General features: G+C 34.2%; 1 protein-coding gene across 12 annotated transcripts in view; it reads right to left on the bottom strand.

Moving 5' to 3' along the window:
• LOC114334083 (protein son of sevenless) overlaps positions 1 to 19,923 on the bottom strand; it is a 652,420-nt gene that overhangs the window by 18,760 nt on the left and 613,737 nt on the right. For all 12 annotated transcript variants that reach the window (XM_050646932.1, XM_050646939.1, XM_050646934.1 and 9 more), the window contains exons 15-19: positions 18,345 to 18,626; positions 15,978 to 16,277; positions 15,731 to 15,894; positions 5,449 to 5,647; positions 951 to 1,243 (exon numbers count right to left, since the gene is read on the bottom strand). In XM_050646932.1, the coding sequence (XP_050502889.1) occupies positions 951 to 1,243; positions 5,449 to 5,647; positions 15,731 to 15,894; positions 15,978 to 16,277; positions 18,345 to 18,626 (1,238 nt within the window). The remainder of the gene's footprint in view (positions 1 to 950; positions 1,244 to 5,448; positions 5,648 to 15,730; positions 15,895 to 15,977; positions 16,278 to 18,344; positions 18,627 to 19,923) is intronic.

Raw genomic sequence — 19,923 nt, 5'->3', positions numbered from 1 at the left:
AAATTAAAAAAACAAGCCTGTACCGCCATTAAGAAGAACCAAAAAATAAACTTTCTTCAAATAAACTTTTTTATCCCATGTCTATATTTTGTGTAATCTTGGAACTACTAATTTTTTTTTTCTAACAGAACATATTATAACTAAATAACTAATTAGGCAACATAGAGAAATTATCACTGTCATTTTGACAAACCTGCGTCAGATTTTCTCTAATCTGTTCTGTCATCTTTATCGATATCTGTTCAGTGCAGTAGTGTGTTAATTTAAGAATTCGTTATTGTTGGTTCATAGGAAATTAGTGTTTATTGATAGTTAATTTATTATATATTTGTTGTTGTATAAGTTGTTGGCCTCTTTGAAAGAATAGATTGTTGTTAATTGTGAGTTTTAGTTATATGTAGGTAGGTAAGTACATTTTACGTAAAAATATTTCGAATTCTAATGCGAGTATATAAAGTTTTAGGAGGATTTTTTATTCTAAAAGTATTATCAATAGTTTAACAAAATGGAAAAAGTAAATTAAAAGAAAAATAAAAAGTGAAACCTTTCAAGAAAAAGTCCATTAAAAACCGTGCCAAAATTATGCGAAAATCGAAATTTGTTTCGCTTCACAACAAAAAATGATTATTTATTATTGTTTTATTATTAGATATTTCATGCAAATACCTTTCGAAATACCTATCTTTACATAAAATTTTCACCCATTTTGGTTTATTTTTATAAATATCTATTTATTAAAATAAAATCGTTTTCTATTACTTCCATTTAGCGTGACTATGATATTGTCAAAATAATAATCTTAGATAATGTCAAAGATTATCACTGTTGCCAAAGTTTATGATACTATCTCCCGAAGTTATATTTTGTTGCTACCTGTTGATCGCTACTGTTTACTCAATTAAAGTAACAATTAAAGTAACGTAACAAAAAAAGTAACAATTAAAACTCACCTGGTCCCGTTATGTGTGTTAGGATGCTGCTGTGGGTGTGGATGCAATGTTGCATGCCGCCTCATATGAAGTTGAGAAGTATATGTGGGATTCAACCTCGGTAAAGTACTGTGTCCTCCTAAATTTGGAAGGGGATTCATAAAATGGTGAGGGAAAGAGTGTGAATGGGAGTGAGAGTGAGCACTGGGTGATGCTCCCGGCTCTCTTCGTGGTGGCAAGGGCGGAGGGGAATTATCACGAGGAAGGGAGTTGTCACGAGGTGGGAGAATGGGAGCGTCTGGCGCCTGTCTCATCTAAAACAGAAAAAACAATCTTTAGTACTCAATTATCCTCCGAATTCATTTTTATATTACATTTTAATATTTCCGTTTGCTGTTCACAAATCTCTAGAGCACTTTTGTAAACCAACTCTTTTCTCTCCAATATCTTCATTGAAGTGTTCAAGAAAATGTGCACATATTTCCCATAAAACAGTTTTTTAGGATTCGAGTTAAAAAAAAACTACTTCAAAAAATTCCAAAAAAATACCGACCGTCTTTCCAGTCGACATTATTTTTTTTGTTTTCTTCACTTTTGTGAATTGTTGAATATGAAAAACATTGGCACAATTGTTGCTACGAAGGCGTCCGTGATATGCAGTTAATGAATATTGAGATCTAAAATGCGTAGTACTCTTTCTTCTAATATACCCACTGCACACACTACAAATGTATCTCATACACCTTTAATTGTCAGTGATTTACAACCACGTTATGTATCTAACATAGCGGACGACATAACAGATCTGATAACAGATCGCAGGTCCTAATAACAGATCGCATTGATCATGCCATCGAAATGTGCGAAAAGCTCTACCATGCCTCTACACAAGTGGATTTAAAGATAAACCACTCAAAAACACAAGTGATGACAAACCAAGGTTAATAGATTGGGCGTAGGTTGTCTCGTAACTATAGACCAATCAAATGCTCGCTTTTTAAAGGCGGGAATACGTCACCCGTACGACACTTTTGAAATTTTCAAGTTTCAATGCTAATAAAAGTCCACAAGGAAAAATTTTCCTGTAGCTGGCTGTATACCATTAATTACAAGTAAAATTTAATAAAAAATTTTGGTCTTGGTAAAAGGTATATTATTTTAAAAAGCCCTATAGGGCTACAAACATCCAACAAAACGTTTTCGCTCTAAAAAGAGCATCATCAGTGTTGCCTAAAATAAGTATAACCATATTAATTATCAAAATGTTAAACTTAAAATGATGACCCAGGTAGAAGCAAAGTTTGGTTATACTTACAAGAACATGGTGAGCCAACCAAAAAATACGAAGGTCAAAGCCTTTCAAAAATGGACTAAAAGTCACATCAAAATGCTAACATAGCAAATTCCAAAGGATGGATATAATTCCTAAGGATACGGCTCTAGGATAACATATGACTCCCACACGTTGTAAGTGGGTCAAAGGTAACAAATTAGGTCATTATGTTACAAGAGGTGACAGGCAACTAAGATGTGAGATTTCAAAGCGAATCTGTCTGATGTCAAGACAACAATTGTCAATGGAACTTGAAGTATCATGAAAAGTTGCTTACACAGCTACTAAATTTATAGTTGTTTATAGTACAAGCAATGATAACAGCTAACATCAGTGTGTTGGAATTATAAAAATAAAGAGTTAGTGAGAATAGATTATCTAGATGTAAAATAGAATGTGGAATTTGAATACCCACAATCATCAATGAAGTGTACGTAAATTGATGAAGAAAGGTAGGCAAAACAACATACAAAGAATGTAATGTATGGTTTGCGTTTTGAAATTAGATAATTTATATTTGTGAACCAACACAAATGATGGCTGAGAGACTGGCTGAAAAATTAGAGACAAAATAGGGGTCGTGATATCAAATGCTGAAAAAGTTGTAAATGCAAAATCTTATTTATCAATTACATAATAAAATATAGATGGGTTCATGAACACAAATTAACAAGACTGAACAGGTTGTATTAAAAGCTTAGTCCAAATTTCTTTATTATGTCCTTTTATGTTAAAAAACATCTAGGGCAAAGAAAAATTAATAACTTGGATAAAAGTGTCTAAGCTACAACTAACGTGGGGTCAGATGAAGATAAGTGTTGAGTAAGATTATTGAGTATATAATAAAATTAAAAATTGTGTTTATTTAATTAAATTAGTAGATAAAACAGAATAAAAAGGGTGGATAGATAGATGAGTTTGTGGTATAAAAAGTAAATTTGACATCACTATTGAGACTAATGAACATTATTGAGAGACTGGGGACTCCAGAGACCAGGCAACCAAACAAACCAAATGATGAATGAAAGGTTGGCTGAATGGAATAACTACTAGATAAATAACTACCTAGCTAACAAGAGGTTCAAAAACTTAGGTTTTGCAATATATTTTGGGATTTTTTTGGGTATAGATATATTAAATGGTTCTTATATTGATAATTATATCAATTTTTCCCTTAAAAATCAATAGTCTGCTGACAAAAAAATAGAATTGATTTGAAGAAGATTTAACATTTATTGTGTGTTTTAAATGGAGATAACAGTTTATTTCGCACAAAAACCCAAAACAAAAAGTAGAAAAAGCTTAGCAAAATTACATACTTACTTATTATGGTTATTCTGGAATGTGCAGCATTTTTATCATATAGTCATAGGAAAAAAAAACTAATAATATAAATAATTTATTTTTAGATTAAAATACAAAAAATTATTTGTCCTTCAAGCACTAATCCATTAAAAATGGATTTTAATTAATACGTATTAATTAAAAATTAAACAAATAAACAATATTAAAGAAAATTATATAGAAATATTCGGAAACGCAACCACAACATAAAAAAGAGGGTTAGGTTTGAACCACAAACAAAAACTGTCAAGTGTCAACCTCGACTTTGTCGTACGAGTGACGTAGTCCTTCCCTTCCCCCTCGCTTCCGCCCACATAGTTACGAGACAACCTACCGCCTATCTATGAACCTTGATGACAAACCTCGTTCTGAGTGAGAACATCAACACAGCTGGAAGAAGTATATAAAAACATCAGCATACAAATATCTGGGGCACGAATTCGTTTAAGTAGAGATAACCAGACCAATGAATTAATACGTAGAATAGGGTTGACTTGGGCGGCTTATGGAAAGTTAAGAGACGTTTTTAAATCAACTCTTCCCATCTGCTTAAAGAGAAAGGTCTTTTATCAATGTGTACTGTCGGTTCTAACCTATGGTGCGGAAAAGCTAACGCTCACTAAGACGTCCGCAAACAAAATTCGAACAACAAAGAGGGCAATGGAACGGTCCATGTTGGGATTAACCGTAAGAGACCGAATAACCAATACAGAATTGCGCCGTAGATTGGGAGTAACCGACGCAATCAAAAGAATATCGACCTTGAAATGGAACTGGGCAGGGCATGTCGCGCGAACGAAGGACGGCAGATGGACGAAAGTATTCTCGAGTGGAGAATACAAAGCAGAGGACGACCACCAACAAGATGGACAGATGACCTAAAGCGGATATGCCAAAATTGGATGCAAGCGGCTCAGGACAGGAATTTGTGGGGTGAACTACGAAAGACCTACATTCAGCAGTGGACAAGTATAGGCTGAATGATGATGATGTATCTAAACATTTTCCTCGGTAGTTACTGATTTCGCTCGATCTTCACCAATTTTATCTTCAATCAATGTACGACCACATCTATATTTATACAGTGATGAGCACGCTAATAACCGGCAAAATAGCTCAAACGATGGAAAAGATAATACATTGCGAAACAAAAAGAGATGAACCTAGTGGAGATGGAAATTATCGTTATAAACGTCTAAAATAACATTACATTAAATAGTTTCCCACCTTTAGACGTCTGTAACAGGAGTATTTTATAAAATTCTACTGTCACATGACAGTTGTCATACACCTCTGATACGTCTAAAGGTAAGAAACTATGTACAGTCGGAAAAATGAAAGAATACCCATGAACGATCACATCAATCACTTATTTTGTATTTGCTGTCTTTTGCTATAAAAACGTTTGTTATTTATAAAAAAAGGCAGCAAATACAAAAAAAGTGATTGATGTGATCGTTCATGGGTATTCTTTCATTTTTCCGACTGTAATGTAATGTTATTTTAGACGTTCATAACGATAATTTCCATCTCCACTAGTTTCATCTCTTTTTGTTTCGCAATGTATTATGTTTTCCATCTTTTGAGCTATTTTGCCGGTTATTAGCGCGCTCATCACTGTATATTCACCTTTTAATTAAGCTGTATATTCACCTCAAGTTAAACAATGAATAATTTTATGATGAAATTACATAATCCCTACAAAATACACCAACTATGCCAAGATAACAAAACTAATTAATTTTTACATCATCCACTATGAACTTGTTAATAGTTCATGGTCAAAAATTGTTTAACTTCCCCGGATCTGAAAAAACCGTTTTCTATTTCTAATAGACTTACCTGTTGCGGCGAACTGATCTCAGGGCTATCCCTTCTCCTCCTTGGAGGCAAAGGTGGTGGTGGAGGTGGAGGGGTAGGAGGTAAACGAGGGCTGATGGGCTCGGTAGGTAGATGAGGTCCGGGAGAGACGGGACTATGAGGCCCGGGACTGTTCGGTCCACCAGTTGAACTCTGGCTGTTGTGACTGTATCTCTGCGGTCTATAACAAAAAAGCTCCGAGTTCACAAAAATCAATAGGACTTTAGAATGTTCTCAATTTGGAGTAGAGTAGAACCTCGATAAGATGAATAATACATTTTCATCAAGGTTCTGAAACACTTTTCTTGTGGCATGTTTAATTTAGTATTACGTTTATATGCGATTGAACCACAATTTTATTGATGTAATGAGAATTACATTTCTTAATTAACTACTGCTTAACGTTTCAACTTCCACTCCGGAAATCGTTCTCAGAAAATTAAAAAGAAAATTGGGTTTGAAATTCCGCAATCTGTGGTTGAAAAAAACACATTATTTGAAATTATGTTACTGCCACCAGGGGTATCAAATTCTGACTGTTTTTGAGTGTTATTATTTTTGTTAATTTGTGTAATCTGTATCATAGATGGTAATTGTTGAAAAAATAAAATTTTTAAATTTAACAATCTATTTAAGTGGATCGGTACAAAGTTTCGGCTCCAATGATATTTAAATAGGATTCATTTTTTTTTTCGAATCCTGAGAAAAGTAATAAGTATTTTTGAAAAATTTAAACGCAGAATGAAAGATTACCTTCTTAATGAAGGCCGAAAGTCCCTGAAAACTTCTATAATGTCTATTTTAATCAGTTACAGGGGTGAAAAACTAAGAGAAAATGTAGTGTGATTTTTAATTTCAAATATCTCATTCAAAAGAAACTTTTTATTTATTCTAAGGGACTTTCGGCCCTCGATAATAATTTAGTCTTTCATTCTGCGTTTAAATTTTTTAAAAATATTTATTAGTTTTTTCAGGATTCAGGATTTGAAAAAAAGTGGTCCACCACCATGTCCGTGGCGATATTTTCCAAATCGAACATTCGCTATCTTTGTCAAACAACGCACTGAGTCGAATAGAATATGGTGACAAGACAGTGACAATTTTAAATATTTGACATGGCATCGAGAATATTTTGAGTTGTTGATTAAATAATATTGATAGTGTATTTGATAAATAATTGATTTAAGACGTGAACTTAATAAAAAGTTATTTATTGTTTATTATTTATGGAAGATCCAAGCAGAGAATACACCAGGATATATTCTGTGATCCAAGTATTTTGTTGTTCAAGATGTTCAAAATTTATCTAAGCGTTCCATAGTAACAATATATTGTTAAAAATCACTTTATCATTTTTCCTCTTTTCTCGATTGAGTATTAGTTTTGTTGTACAGTATATATTATTATATTAACTTTAATAATTTAAGCAATTATACAAGTAACAGTTATCCAAGAACATTCAAAAGCCATCTCTTTAAAGTTAATGATGACATTGTCAAGTAATGTTTACATATCCATATCAGTGAGAATTTTATTACACGTAATTTGCCGTGTAAAGACGGAAAAAGTAGGGATAGCCGTAAAATATTTGCGCCTACACTCTTAACAGCATTATTATAACAATAATTTGTTTAATCAAATTAATAAATTAATCTTTTGTCCAGTGGTGTGTTGTATATTGTATATGTATTGGGTATGAGACTTTCGATGGTCTGTTCTTCATTCGGCCATTATTGTTATTTTCTTGTTCTTGACTTCTTCTTTTAGTATTGGTAACCAAATCGCTGCATTTTGCTGATGGGTTTGCTACACATTTTTGTTTGTTGAGTAGGATGAGGGCTGCTTCTTTGACTTTTCTTTTTTCATGATTATTAGTGCAGTCAGTGAGGGTATTTGGCTCCGAATTCCACCCTACTGCATCAATTTACTTGATATTTTCAATGTAGGTAGGGAATAGCTCAAGAAACAAGTCTATCCTATATCCTATTGCGCTTTTTATGTTGGGGGTGGAAAATTTTTTCGTCGAAATAACCACGGAAGTGGCTAGAGAACCTAATTCTAAGCAAAAACTGTTCAAATTATTTTTTTAAAACTCAATACTTTTCGTTATTCGTGGTTGAAAATTTGCCATTTTCATTGAAAAATTACACCTTTTCGGACGGGTTTTTTACGAATACCTTAAAAATTATACATCTAACGAAAAAAACTATATAAAATATTTTTGTAGCTTATGAAAAATCAAAGAGATTCATTTCTTCATAAATCTTCTAGTTATAATACAAAAAGAGATATGATATGTGAAAAAAGATTTTTTTGGTGCATGCTCAAATCGGCGTATTCAACTTAAAATAACAGAGAAATGGTCGATTTTAGGGGTATAATGCTATGGAATTAGGAGATGGGTAGAGGTTATTCCCAAAATTTTATTAAAATCCATGCAATAGGATAGAATTCGGAGGTAATCTCCTGTTTTTGCTCTCATTGACTGGCGTATATTGATGCATCTTTCCATTCTGTGCCCCTTGTCCCAGACATGTTTGCATATCTGGGATTTCTCGAAGAATCTGTTCTTGATGTATGTTTCATGCTCGTTAACCCTGACACTTAGTGGTCTTGCAGTTTCTCCCCCATAGAAGTTGTCGCACTCACAGGGTATTATGTAGATGCAGTTTTTGAATCTTTTTTGTTTGTTGTTGGGTTTGGTTTTGTACAGGATACATCTCACGAGTGTTGATTGTTTCGAATGTTGTTGCGATATTGCACTTGTTTCCTATCCTTTTTTTTTTTTTTTTGATAAGCCCTTTACATAATATGGTATTGTTGTCATCTTTCAATCCCTTCTTTTGGATGTCTATGGAATATTCTGTCGTTTCTTTTCTTCAATCTTGTGGAATTCCTTGTTTATCAAAGACAACGGGTAGTCATTTTTTTTGCTAGTCAACCTTTGCTAGCAGGTTTTTTCCTCCTGGAATGCATTTTCATTGGGCCCTATCATATTTTAGATTTGATTATTCCTTTGTTGATGTTTACGTTTGAATACATCAGCTAATAATAGGGATAAGGAAGAGCCCATAGCTAATCCGAAATCTTGTTTATAGAAGTCATTGTCAAATTGAAAATAAGTATTATCTGTGCAAAGTGTTATTAGCTCCATGATTCAGTTTGGTTTTTGCTGTCAATGTATTATCACTTTCTAGTTTGCCTCTTATTATTTTTAAAGTTTTCTGTATAGAGCGTTTCACGTTAAGAACGGAATGTTGCTTAGGTAAGCCAATGTATTTCTTATGGATCATAGAAGCGCCGGTGCCACTTCGTACTGAGTAGAATGAATCGTATATCGGCAGTCGAGTAGCCACCCGTATCCCAGAGGTTTGGCAACACTGATCTCCATAAGAGCAACGTTCCGTTCTTAACGTCAAACAAATTATAGTGGTACATTAGTGAAAAGAATGGTGATGTCAAAATTGACTAGAATATTTTTGGAATTATAATCTATTTCTGCTAGTTTTCTTACAAGAAATATATGAGATTGAGCCATCAACAATTGTGGGTCAATTCCATATAAACATTATACTATACTAAACATTTTCATATGCCAATACAGGGTGAGTCATGAGGAACTGTACATACTCCTACCTCGTATAGAGGCTCCTATGGGGAATAACAAATGACCATTAAAAAGTGTCTGCTCCCCTTGTGTAATAATATACAGGGCGAGTTTCGCATTCTGACGGAAATTTATATTCGTCATAATTTTTGAACGGTCAGATCGATGTGTCTCTTATCTTGGTCAATCGTTACACTATTACCACCTAATCAACTGATTTATTCAAACTAGAAAAAAATCAGGTCCGGTTTTAAAAAATTAGTTCGTTTGGGTCTTAGAACAAATTTCACCCTGTATACGCTTTTTGAAAACTCTAATATGAATTTTACAAATTAGACAAATAGGCAATTAAAATGGCATATTTATTTTTTCCCCACACGATTACTTAATTTTTTATAAAAAAATCAAATTTGACTACGAATTAAAAGTTTGGTAAAGTAAACCATAGATTTAAAAAAATTAACTTTTATTACAAAAATTATTTTTTTTAACAAATATTTGATTTATGTTACCACCCAATCAACTGATTTATTCAAACTAGAAAAAAATCAGGTCCGGCTTTAAAAAATTAGTTCGTTTGGGTCGTAGAAAAAATTTCACCCTGTATACGCTTTTTGAAAACTCTAATATGAATTTTACAAATTAAGACAAATAGGCAATTAAAATGGCATATTTATTTTTTCCCACACAATTACTTATTTTTTTATTAAAAAATCAAATTTGTCAAAATCGGAATTTTAACCTAAAAATGAAAAAAAAAAGATGAAATCACGGTTTAACTCGCTACAACGTTTCATTTTAAATTTTTTTTCTGAAATTTCTACAGCATATATCTACCATTGTGAAGACTATGACAATTGTTGTAGATTTTCAGTCTTCTTCTCGTAAAAGTTGTGACTTTAAAAAAATAAAAGGTGCAGATTCGTAAATTACAAAGTTAAATCGCAAAAATTAAGTGAAAAAATTTAAAATTTATCTATTTGATCACGTCTATGTTAAACTATAGAGTCCAAAGAGAAGTGTTATGGGGAGTTTTAGATCTAGACGTGTTATAGAAAAAAAAAACTGGTGAAACTTTTAATTTTAAGAAAACCGTTGTTTCATTTTTTATTTTTATGGTAAAATTGCGATTTTGACAAATTTGATTTTTTAATAAAAAATTAAGTAATCGTGTGGGGAAAAAAATAAATATGCCATTTTAATTGCCTATTTGTCTAATTTGTAAAATTCATATTAGAGTTTTCAAAAAGCGTATACAGGGTGAAATTTTTTCTAAGACCCAAACGAACTAATTTTTTAAAGCCGGACCTGATTTTTTTTAGTTTGAATAAATCAATTGATTGGGTGGTAACATAAATCAAATATTTGTTTAAAAAAATTAATTTTTGTAATAAAAGTTAATTTTTTTTTAAATCTATGGTTCACGTTACGGTGGTATGACACAATGTTAAAATTCATATACTCTTTAGGTACAGTTAGCGTCACTATTTCAAAACCAATCTTCAACATATGAGTATGTACGTGAAGTGTAAACTTTCTATTTTAATAGTATCTAGGTAAAATTTTCAAAGAAAGCAGTAAATTTTTTATAACTGTACTTAAAGGAAACAATGTCATAACTTACTTGGTAACCTGCTCTAAAAATTGGTTTTTGTGTAATAATCGTTGAACTTAGGTACAAAATAACTACCATAAATGATTAACTATGCAAAAAGCTTTATTTTAAGCAACCGTTCATTATCCAGAGTGCCATAATTTTTAAATTAACTGTACCTAAAGGTAAAAATTATAGTTAAAAGCTGCAATCTAGGGATTTTGTTGATAAAACCGTAACAAGTTGGCATTGTTCTAGTGATAGATTAGTTCGGCTCTCACTTAATAGATGAGAAAATGAGTTCACGTGTCATTTAGTAGATGGCAGCAGTGATGTATTAAATGGCGACAGATGCGCGTTTGCCGGATTTTAAAAAAATCTGCAAAACATTGAAAACAAGTTTTGTAGCGATAAAAATACGAATCACGAAGTATTGTTTAGAAAAGTGGCCCCTCCCCCTCCCAGTTAACATTTTGTACCTTGTTTGAGTTTCAATCATGATTGTAACCAACTCTGTGGCTCAGTGGTAAGAGCGCCTACTTTTGGTCCTAAAGGTCGTGAGTTCGAATCTCACCTTAGTCACAGTATATAGAGGTTCCACAGTAAAATCACTCCTCTGTCGGCGCTTTGATCTCAAGAAGTAATACCGGCAGTACGCAATTGGTAATTCACCAGTGGTGGATGCGGGTTTTCCCTGTTAAAATCCGTACGTTTCTATGCGACTTTCAATGCGAGAGTGGGGCAAAAGCGACTGCCAACATTGCGCGGTCGCCATGCGCGACTAGAGACTTTACTTCCAATTTTTTGGAGAGTGGTTCTACTGTGCCTCTTTATACTGTGCCTTAGTGGAGAATTTTTCATTTATTAAAAATTAATAAACGAAAATAGTTTCTATCCTTGTGGGATCGGTACTAACCGGAGGGACCGCCATAGACATATTAAGGGTAGACAAGGCATACTGCAAAAAAAAGCGTAACGCGGAAGTAGTCGATCAGTGGTCTATCTATCTCTTTTAACCAAGCGATCCTGCGCATGTGACAGATAAAGATGGCTAGACCACTCAATCCTTAATATTGGCGTTACACCTCGATGCACAGAGCGGCCCATAACTTGCCTAATCTACTAGGTAATATATCTATAGGGACCGCAGACGTTCGGATACAATTAGCGTCTCTTTTCAAAGACGATGACGTCGCCTTTTCTAAGTAACAAGACATTTACTCAACACACACACTACACATTACATAAGGTACCCGATTGCATACATTCACTGTAGGTACCATGCCATTGGCCATAAGTTGTCGAGGCACCAAATAAAAAAAATCATGATTGTAAAACATCACAGTGAACGCAGACGTTCGGATACAAATAGCGTCTCTTTGTAAAGAAAATGACGTCGAATTTTCAAAGTAACAAGACATTTACTTAACACACAACCTAAACACTACACTGGGTACCTGATTGCTAAATCAACTGTACTATGCCAATGGTCATTAATTGTCGAAGCATATAAGCTAATACAAAAAAAATTATAATATATACATATATAGTTAAGCTCTCCAGGCCTTGAAGGCCCATGGCTTGGTTTACTACTCCTTTCCAATCTCTCCAATGTGGTGCTTTATTTTTCCAATTTTGTGTTTTTAAGTTTTTCTGTCCCTTTCAACATCTTTCTTCCATCTGGTTTTCGGTCTACCTTTCTTCTTCTTTCCTCCTATTCCTCCCATCCTCCCGTTAGTATTCTTTCGGAAGTCTCGTGTTTGCATTATTTAAATATGTCCCAACCATCTCAGTCTCACAAGACTAATAAAACATTATAGACAAAACAATATTGTGTAATCATCAATTAATTAATGTCAGTACCTACATTTAAGTATTTTCGTAAGTGAAAAAATTATTGAAATTTAGTGGAGTAATACATTCGTACTTGCCCGCAGTGTCGATGAAATTCAGCAACTTATGGACAGGGTACAAAGAGCGAGTGAAGAAAGAGGACTTCTTCTTCTTCTTCTTGTAGTGTATATCCGTTTCGGATGTTGGCGACCATCATGGCAATCTGTACTTTGCACACTGCTGCTCTAAAAAGATTTGTAGTTGTTGTGTTGAACCACGTATGTACGTAGATTTTTCAGCCAGGAAATCCTTCGCCTTCCTGGTCCTCGCTTTCCTTCTACTTTTCCCTGCAAGATTAGTTGCAGCAGTCCATATCTTTCACTGTTCCTCATGATGTAACTGAGGTATTCGATTTTGGCTGCTTTTATTTTGATTATCATCTCTTTTTCTTTTTGCATTCTCAGGAAAATGGCCTCAGCAAAAAACATAAATAAAACAAAATGGCGCTGGTGGGCAAAACTCAAAATCCTGCCAGACAATTTAAAATAAAAACCAGTTAATTCAACATGTAGACTTATGTGTATACCTTGGAACAGTCGTTAACTCGAAATGGGATCAAACGACCGAAATACGATCTAGAACTGAAAAGGCCAGAGATTTAACAACTTGAGAAATAAATTCACCAAATTCGACATATCTATCTCACTAAAAATACGGCTGCCAAAATGCTATATATTTCCAGTCTTGCTGTATGGAGCAGAGGCCTGGACAATAGCGGAGACTGAAAAAGCTAGAAGAATTCGAAATGTGGGTGTACCGACGTATCCTCAAAATATCCTGAACGACTAACACCCAACGTAGAGGTACTGCGGGAAAACAAACAGAAATCTCTTTTACAATTAAGAAACGGAAACCTGAATACCCCGATCATAATATTATGAAACTTAATAAATATCGTTTACTGCAACTGATAATACAGTGCAAAATAGAGAGCAAACTCAGACCCGGAAAAATAATTAGAAATGAGATACATATTCTTCTTCTTCGTACGCTGCTTATCCGTTCCGGATGCTGGCGATCAGCATGGCTGTCCTAACTTTGCTTGCTGCTATTTGGAATAGTCTGTTTGTCGATGTACTAAACCAGTTTCTCATGTTTAGAAGACAAGATATTCTTCTTCTCCCTGGTCCTCTCTTTCCAAATACCTTGCCCTGAGAATGATTGGCATTAATCTCTGTTCATTCGTCATAACATGGCCAAGATGTTCTAGTTTGCGCTCTTTGATGGTGTTAATAATCTTGCAGTCCTTGCCCATTCTACGTAGGACCTCAACATTAGTCACATGATCCATCTACAAAATTCTTAAAATGCGCCTGTAACACCACATCTCGAATGCCTTGAGTTAAAGAAGCTTCGGGAAGTGTCCAGGCTCCTACTCCGTATAATAATGTAGAAAATGCATAGGATCTGACGATAGAGATTTTGGTACCAAGTGATAAACCGTGACTTTGAAAAGTGACTTCATCATTATGAACAATGATGTCGCTTTTCCTATGTCTTGTTTTATTTCACTAGAGTGGTCTCATGGACTGTTTATGTTGGTACCAAGGTATCTGTAGCTGTCCACCCTGTCAATTGGTTGTTGGTTAACCAAAAGTTGTGTATTTAATATTTCGCGCTTACTGACTATAGTCCTTGTATGGTATACCATTACTTTGTTTTTTTTTTATTGAAATTAGGTTCATGTTTTTTTATTGAAATTAGGTTCATGTTCACTACTTCTATCTTATATGCGCGACATTATTCTTTGCAAAACATCTAGGTAGGCTATGTGCAAAAACTACTGCGTCGTCGGCATATCTAATGTGTTGTTTAGATCTATCATCTACTCCCGTTTCCTTCAAGATGGTTGTGAGCTGATCATGTTTTACTCTATCTAATGCCTTTTTGTAGTCGATAAAACAAATATGTATATAGGTAAGTCACAGTTGACATCTTTGCATATAAGCAGTTGGACAGTGAATAGAGCCTCTCGGGTGCCTAAGGGCAAGGCATTGCGGAATCTAATCTGTGTCCATGATACTTGTTCTTCAAATTTTATAATATATCCTGCTGTATATCGCTTTTAAAAATGTTTTAAGTAAGTGGCTCATTAGGCTAATTATTATTCTGTCCTCGCATGTTGAAATGGGGAACAAAATGTAAGTGTGAAATTTTCAGAGGAAAAAATTTCCCTGTTGACATTCGATATGAAAAAAATTGTTATTTTAGGAACGCTGTTTTTCAACTGACTTACGTATTTTACATTTCTTAGAAATACTATTCTTATAAATTATAACTCGATCTTCATTCTCTTGATAATTAACATAATCCCATTTATGGTCATTTAGATAGGTACTTACTGAGCAGGTAAAGAAAGTAAAGAATCACGAAGTAATGAAATATTTCTAAATGAATGAACGTTTAGTATATATATTAATGAGAATTTACCCCTATTATATCAGCTCCTACATTATCAGAATAGCAGGTAAAGAAAGGATTAAGAGCTGTCGTCACTAAATACAAAGTACGATTGAGACCGAAATGTGTCGAACGTAAGTTCCAATGCGTGGCATCAATGCTGTTGTTCAGAAAATTAAAAAAGAAAGTGAAAATATATGTACGTGCTGCCATCTATTCAAAGAATTGTTAATTAGTTAGTTTATTTAGTTGCCACACAAATTGACCGTGGCGTTTAAATACCCCCTTACCAAATTTTTAATTCATAGTCAAATTTGATTTTTTTTTATAAAAACTTAATTAATCGTGTGGGGAAAAAAATTAATATGTCATTTTAATTGCCTATTTGTCTAATTTGTAAAATTCATATTAGAGTTTTCAAAAAGCGTATACAGGGTGAAATTTTTTCTAAGACCCAAACGAACTAATTTTTTAAAGCCGGACCTGATTTTTTTCTAGTTTGAATAAATCAGTTAATTAGGTGGTAATATTGTAACGATTGACCAAAATAAGAGACACATCGATCTGACCGTTCAAAAATTATGACGAATATAAATTTCTGTCAAAATGCGAAGCTCGCCCTGTATATTATTAAACAATGGGAGCAGACACTTTTTAATCGTCATTTGTTATTCCCCATAGGAGCCTCTATACGAGGTAGGAGTATGTACAGTTCCTCATGACTCACCCTGTATAAGCATAAAACAAACAATTAATAAAACAGTGCTTACATTGATGGTGGTACAGGTTCTGTTCTAGGTCTGAAAGACGAGGTAGAAATAATGGAACTAACGCTTGAACTCCGCGTGTGATGGAACCAGTTCATAATAGGATTGGACGCAGCTGGAGAAACTGGACTTAAAGTAGGACTGTTCTGACCAGTTCCCAACTGTACCTAAAACAATTATTTATGACTCAAGACTGATCTGGTAGACAAGGAATAGTAAACTGATTTATACATAAAATAGTGATACTTACCGGTGCAAAAACACTAAAATCATTATCAGACCTGGAAGAATCTTCGCTCTTGGAATCATCACTTTTTATCGTAGAATTCAAGGTCTGACTGATAGTATTCGCAACGGCACTAGGCACACTCTTTGCAGTCTTTACGGTTTTGATACCAGGACTCTTCAGATTCAAATGCGGCCACTTCCTAGGGAACTTCGGAGGTATCTTGCTGCCTCTCGGTTCGATTTCCAAAGATTTTTGGTACAAATAATTACTGATTTCCGTATCGTTCAATTCTCCGAATGGATTTAATGTTTCTAAAAAATGCTGGAAACATATATAGAATATAAATTCCTATTATAACTCGAAGCAAAGTTTTAGCGATTTTAATCAGATAGAATAAAGGTAAAAAGTCGGATCTAATCCCGCAATTGAATAGGAATAAATTCGTCTCAATCAATGGTACCACTAACTGATACCTCTCTTGAAATTGTTTGTGAATATAAAAGTCATGATTTGCTATTAATTAATTCTTGGATTATCAATAAAAAATTTACTTTGAATTGGGTAAGAACTTTTATTGACTTGTTTAACTATGTATAAATGTATAGGTCCATTGGTTGTTGGCATAAATATTATTTTATTCAGGAATTATTTTATATATTACATTTCTTTTCCACTCAGAACCTAAAACAAAGACAGCCATTTGATGAAGGACGACGATTGATTCGCAAACTGTTCACTGGTAATTTTGAGCTTTAGCATGATGTAACAGAATGTTGGTTGTTAACTAATTCAACTATTAGTTTAAATTCAAATGTTTCTCCCATGAGTAAGGTATTTTGTAAAACACGTACCATTTACCAATTAAAAAATTTTTAAGCCGATATTCTGTTTCAAGTTTTAGTTATTAACTTCCAATGCGGCGATTTTTTCAAATGTTTTTTTTTCTAGAATATTCCTGAAAATTGTTTTGACAAATACAATTAATAAATAAAAGAAATTATAATATCAATGAGAAATTTACGGGGCAGTCCGAATAAGTAGGTACTTAGCCTACAAAAGAAAAACGAAAATTTTGGAAAAGTGACGATTTATTTCTCAACATAGTCTCCTTTTAGCTCGATACACTTTACTCAACGGTGTTCTTCGTTAACTCGTTTGAAAAATATGTTTTATCCCCTGAGGTCTACAAAGTCCCCCGATGTCTGCGTAACTGTCTTTAAATAATGGGGCACTTTGGAAATCGCGCGGCGCCAAATCTGAATAATACGGTGGATGGGGCAGCAGTTCGTATCCCAATCTGGTCTGACCGTGGCGACAACGTGTGAGCCGGTGTCATTTTGGAAGGTTACTTTTTTTCTGCAATTCGGCGTCGAATTGGCCCAATAATTCGGCATAGTAGATCTCTGTGACCGTTTTGCCCTTCTCCAGGTATTCAATGCAGTTCACACCTTGTGAATCCCAGAAAACCGTGCCCATCACCTTTCCATCTGATATGACACTCTTCGCCTTTTTCAGAGCATGTTCACCGGGTGAATTCTACTGTTTCGACTGTCCGTTGGCCTCTGGCTTGTACCAGTGGATCCACGATTCGTTTACGGTCATAAAAGTGGTAGAAACTCCTTTGAATTGCGTTTCAACAACGTCAAACATTGTTCTGTAAAAGGTCTCACGGTTGCCCTTGTTGCTCAGAGTGAGTTCATGCGCAAAATATCATGCAGATGCCTACTGTCTCAGCTATCTTGCGCAAATTCAATAGGCGATCTGCCAATACGAGATAGTGGATTTATGTCACGTACTCCTCCGTTGAAGCTGCTTTCGTTCGGGGCATCTGAGAGAGGCTCATCAAAAAATGGCAGTGCAGCCTCGTTGAAACTCGTTAAACCCATTTTTGACGGTCACAATCGAAGGAGAAGAGTTACCGTATGCAGCATCCAAGGGCTCTTTGATTTCGATGCGCGATTTGCTTTCAAATGGAAATACGTCCAAAGAACGTGTTTTTATGGAATACGTAGTTGCACTGTCGACGTCTTTTTTGGACAACTCATATGTGTTTAAGTTCTCAAAATAAATTATGTATATTTAAAAAAAAACTCCAAAAAGGTTAACCGGGATATTGCCACATCTTAATTCTTACACTGACAACAAACGTTTTGGTTTAACTGAATGATGACGTTTGAGGTGCAATTGAATGACGCGCAGAGGACTAACAAACTGAGTAATATGCTTCTCAAAATGCCTTTAGATTAGGAAAATTACTATACGCGATATCTCACGGATAAGTGAAGATAATTACGAAATAATTTGAAGATAGGAGCACGAAATATTGAAGAAGAATTACGAAGTGAAAATCACCATTTTCTGGTACATATATTGATATGATCAACTTACCCTAATACTTGGCTCAACGCTAAAACAGTACGGTTGGTTCTGATACTGTTGTATCTCTCCGGTGATCTCCGCCACTTTCCTTCTTTTGAAAAAATTGATGAGCTGAGTGTTGGGAAGGAAGTCCGGGTTACCTTCTTCAATGTGTAAGATGTTTGTTAGGTACATGCCTAGGAATGGAACGCAAGGGGGATTAATGGATCTCAATTTCTCCTGGTACTTTTTAAATCGATCGTCGCTTTTCCTGCTGTCTTCGAGTGCCTTCCGGTTTGGCACAGTTAACGCCTATTGGAAAGAATAATAGCTAAATAACTATAAATTCAATAAAATAATAGAAAATACGAAACTATACTAAATTTAAAATCAAAATGCAGTAGAAATAAACACACCAAGACACGTTAAATGCTACTAGGAGCACTCCCGAATCACAATTTACAATGTATATACATTGTAAATCCCAAATCATTATTTCCAAAGTTTATAAATTGTAAATTATGATTCGGGAGTGCTCCTAGTGCCATTTAACGTGTCTTGGTTTGTTTATTTCTACTGCGTCTTGATTTTAAATTTAGTATAGTTCTGTTTTTGAAGAATGTAAACTCGATGATAATCATTAACATATGTAAATAGAAGACTTCCCTAAATTACAGGATATAATTAGTAAAATAAACACTTTTAAAATTTGTCCATATTAATTGATACACTGATTCCAACGTTTCTGTAACAATTTGGATGCCCCTTTTGTAGAATGATTTGTTTGACCATAACATACGCCTTAAGTTTTATTTGATCCAAATGAAATTAATTTGAACGAAATCTGTTAGGAAAATTCTTTGTGGTATGCATCAAGACACACTTTGTGGAATGTCTTGATGAAGGAGCACCTTTTATTTTTGATTTATGATCGTTTTCACCATTGTTTTATTCAACCGCACCAATAGTGCTATATAATCTTGTTTTCCCAAGATTTGCGTCTTTGGAATCTTTAGATGACGTTCACCTGCTTTTAATCACTCGGCTGACTATTGATTTTACTTGGAAATGAAAAGGTGTGTCCATGTTTTATGTAATATCACATCTTCTTCACTTGCTATATTAGAATTATCCGACGTTGGCGATCACCAGGCTTCTCGACCTTCTGCCACGTGAAATACAAACTCTATCTAACGTACACTCCGACCGGTATAGTAATAGACTGCACGGCAACCGGAGAATGAATGCAGAATTGGTTTGGGGCTTAAATTACAGAGTTTCCACGGTTCTTACAAATATTGATTGTAATTTTACACAAACACAAATTTGTAATTTTTTTTTTTTTTTTTTTTCGTGGAATTTATGGCTTTGGTTAGGACCAATTAGCCAGACTATGTTAGATTGTATAAATAGTTTGTGTAAATTGTTTCATAGTATCAAACTTGAGCATGATGTATTCATTTGTTTTGTTAGTAATATGTAGCATTAGTAAAGTGTAAGGTGTTTAATTTTTTTTTCCTTCCGCGCTAGAGCATCAACCCGGTTCAACGCCGCGGAGGTTTTAGCCCTCTTTGTGTGTGTTTTTATTTTTTTTTTCTTTGTTTTTGTT

Source organism: Diabrotica virgifera, chromosome 3 (genome assembly GCF_917563875.1).
Source record: "Diabrotica virgifera virgifera chromosome 3, PGI_DIABVI_V3a".
In the NCBI taxonomy this organism is placed as follows: domain Eukaryota; kingdom Metazoa; phylum Arthropoda; class Insecta; order Coleoptera; family Chrysomelidae; genus Diabrotica; species Diabrotica virgifera.
Note: the sequence above shows the minus strand (reverse complement) of the source record. Positions and strands in the feature narration are given on the sequence as shown.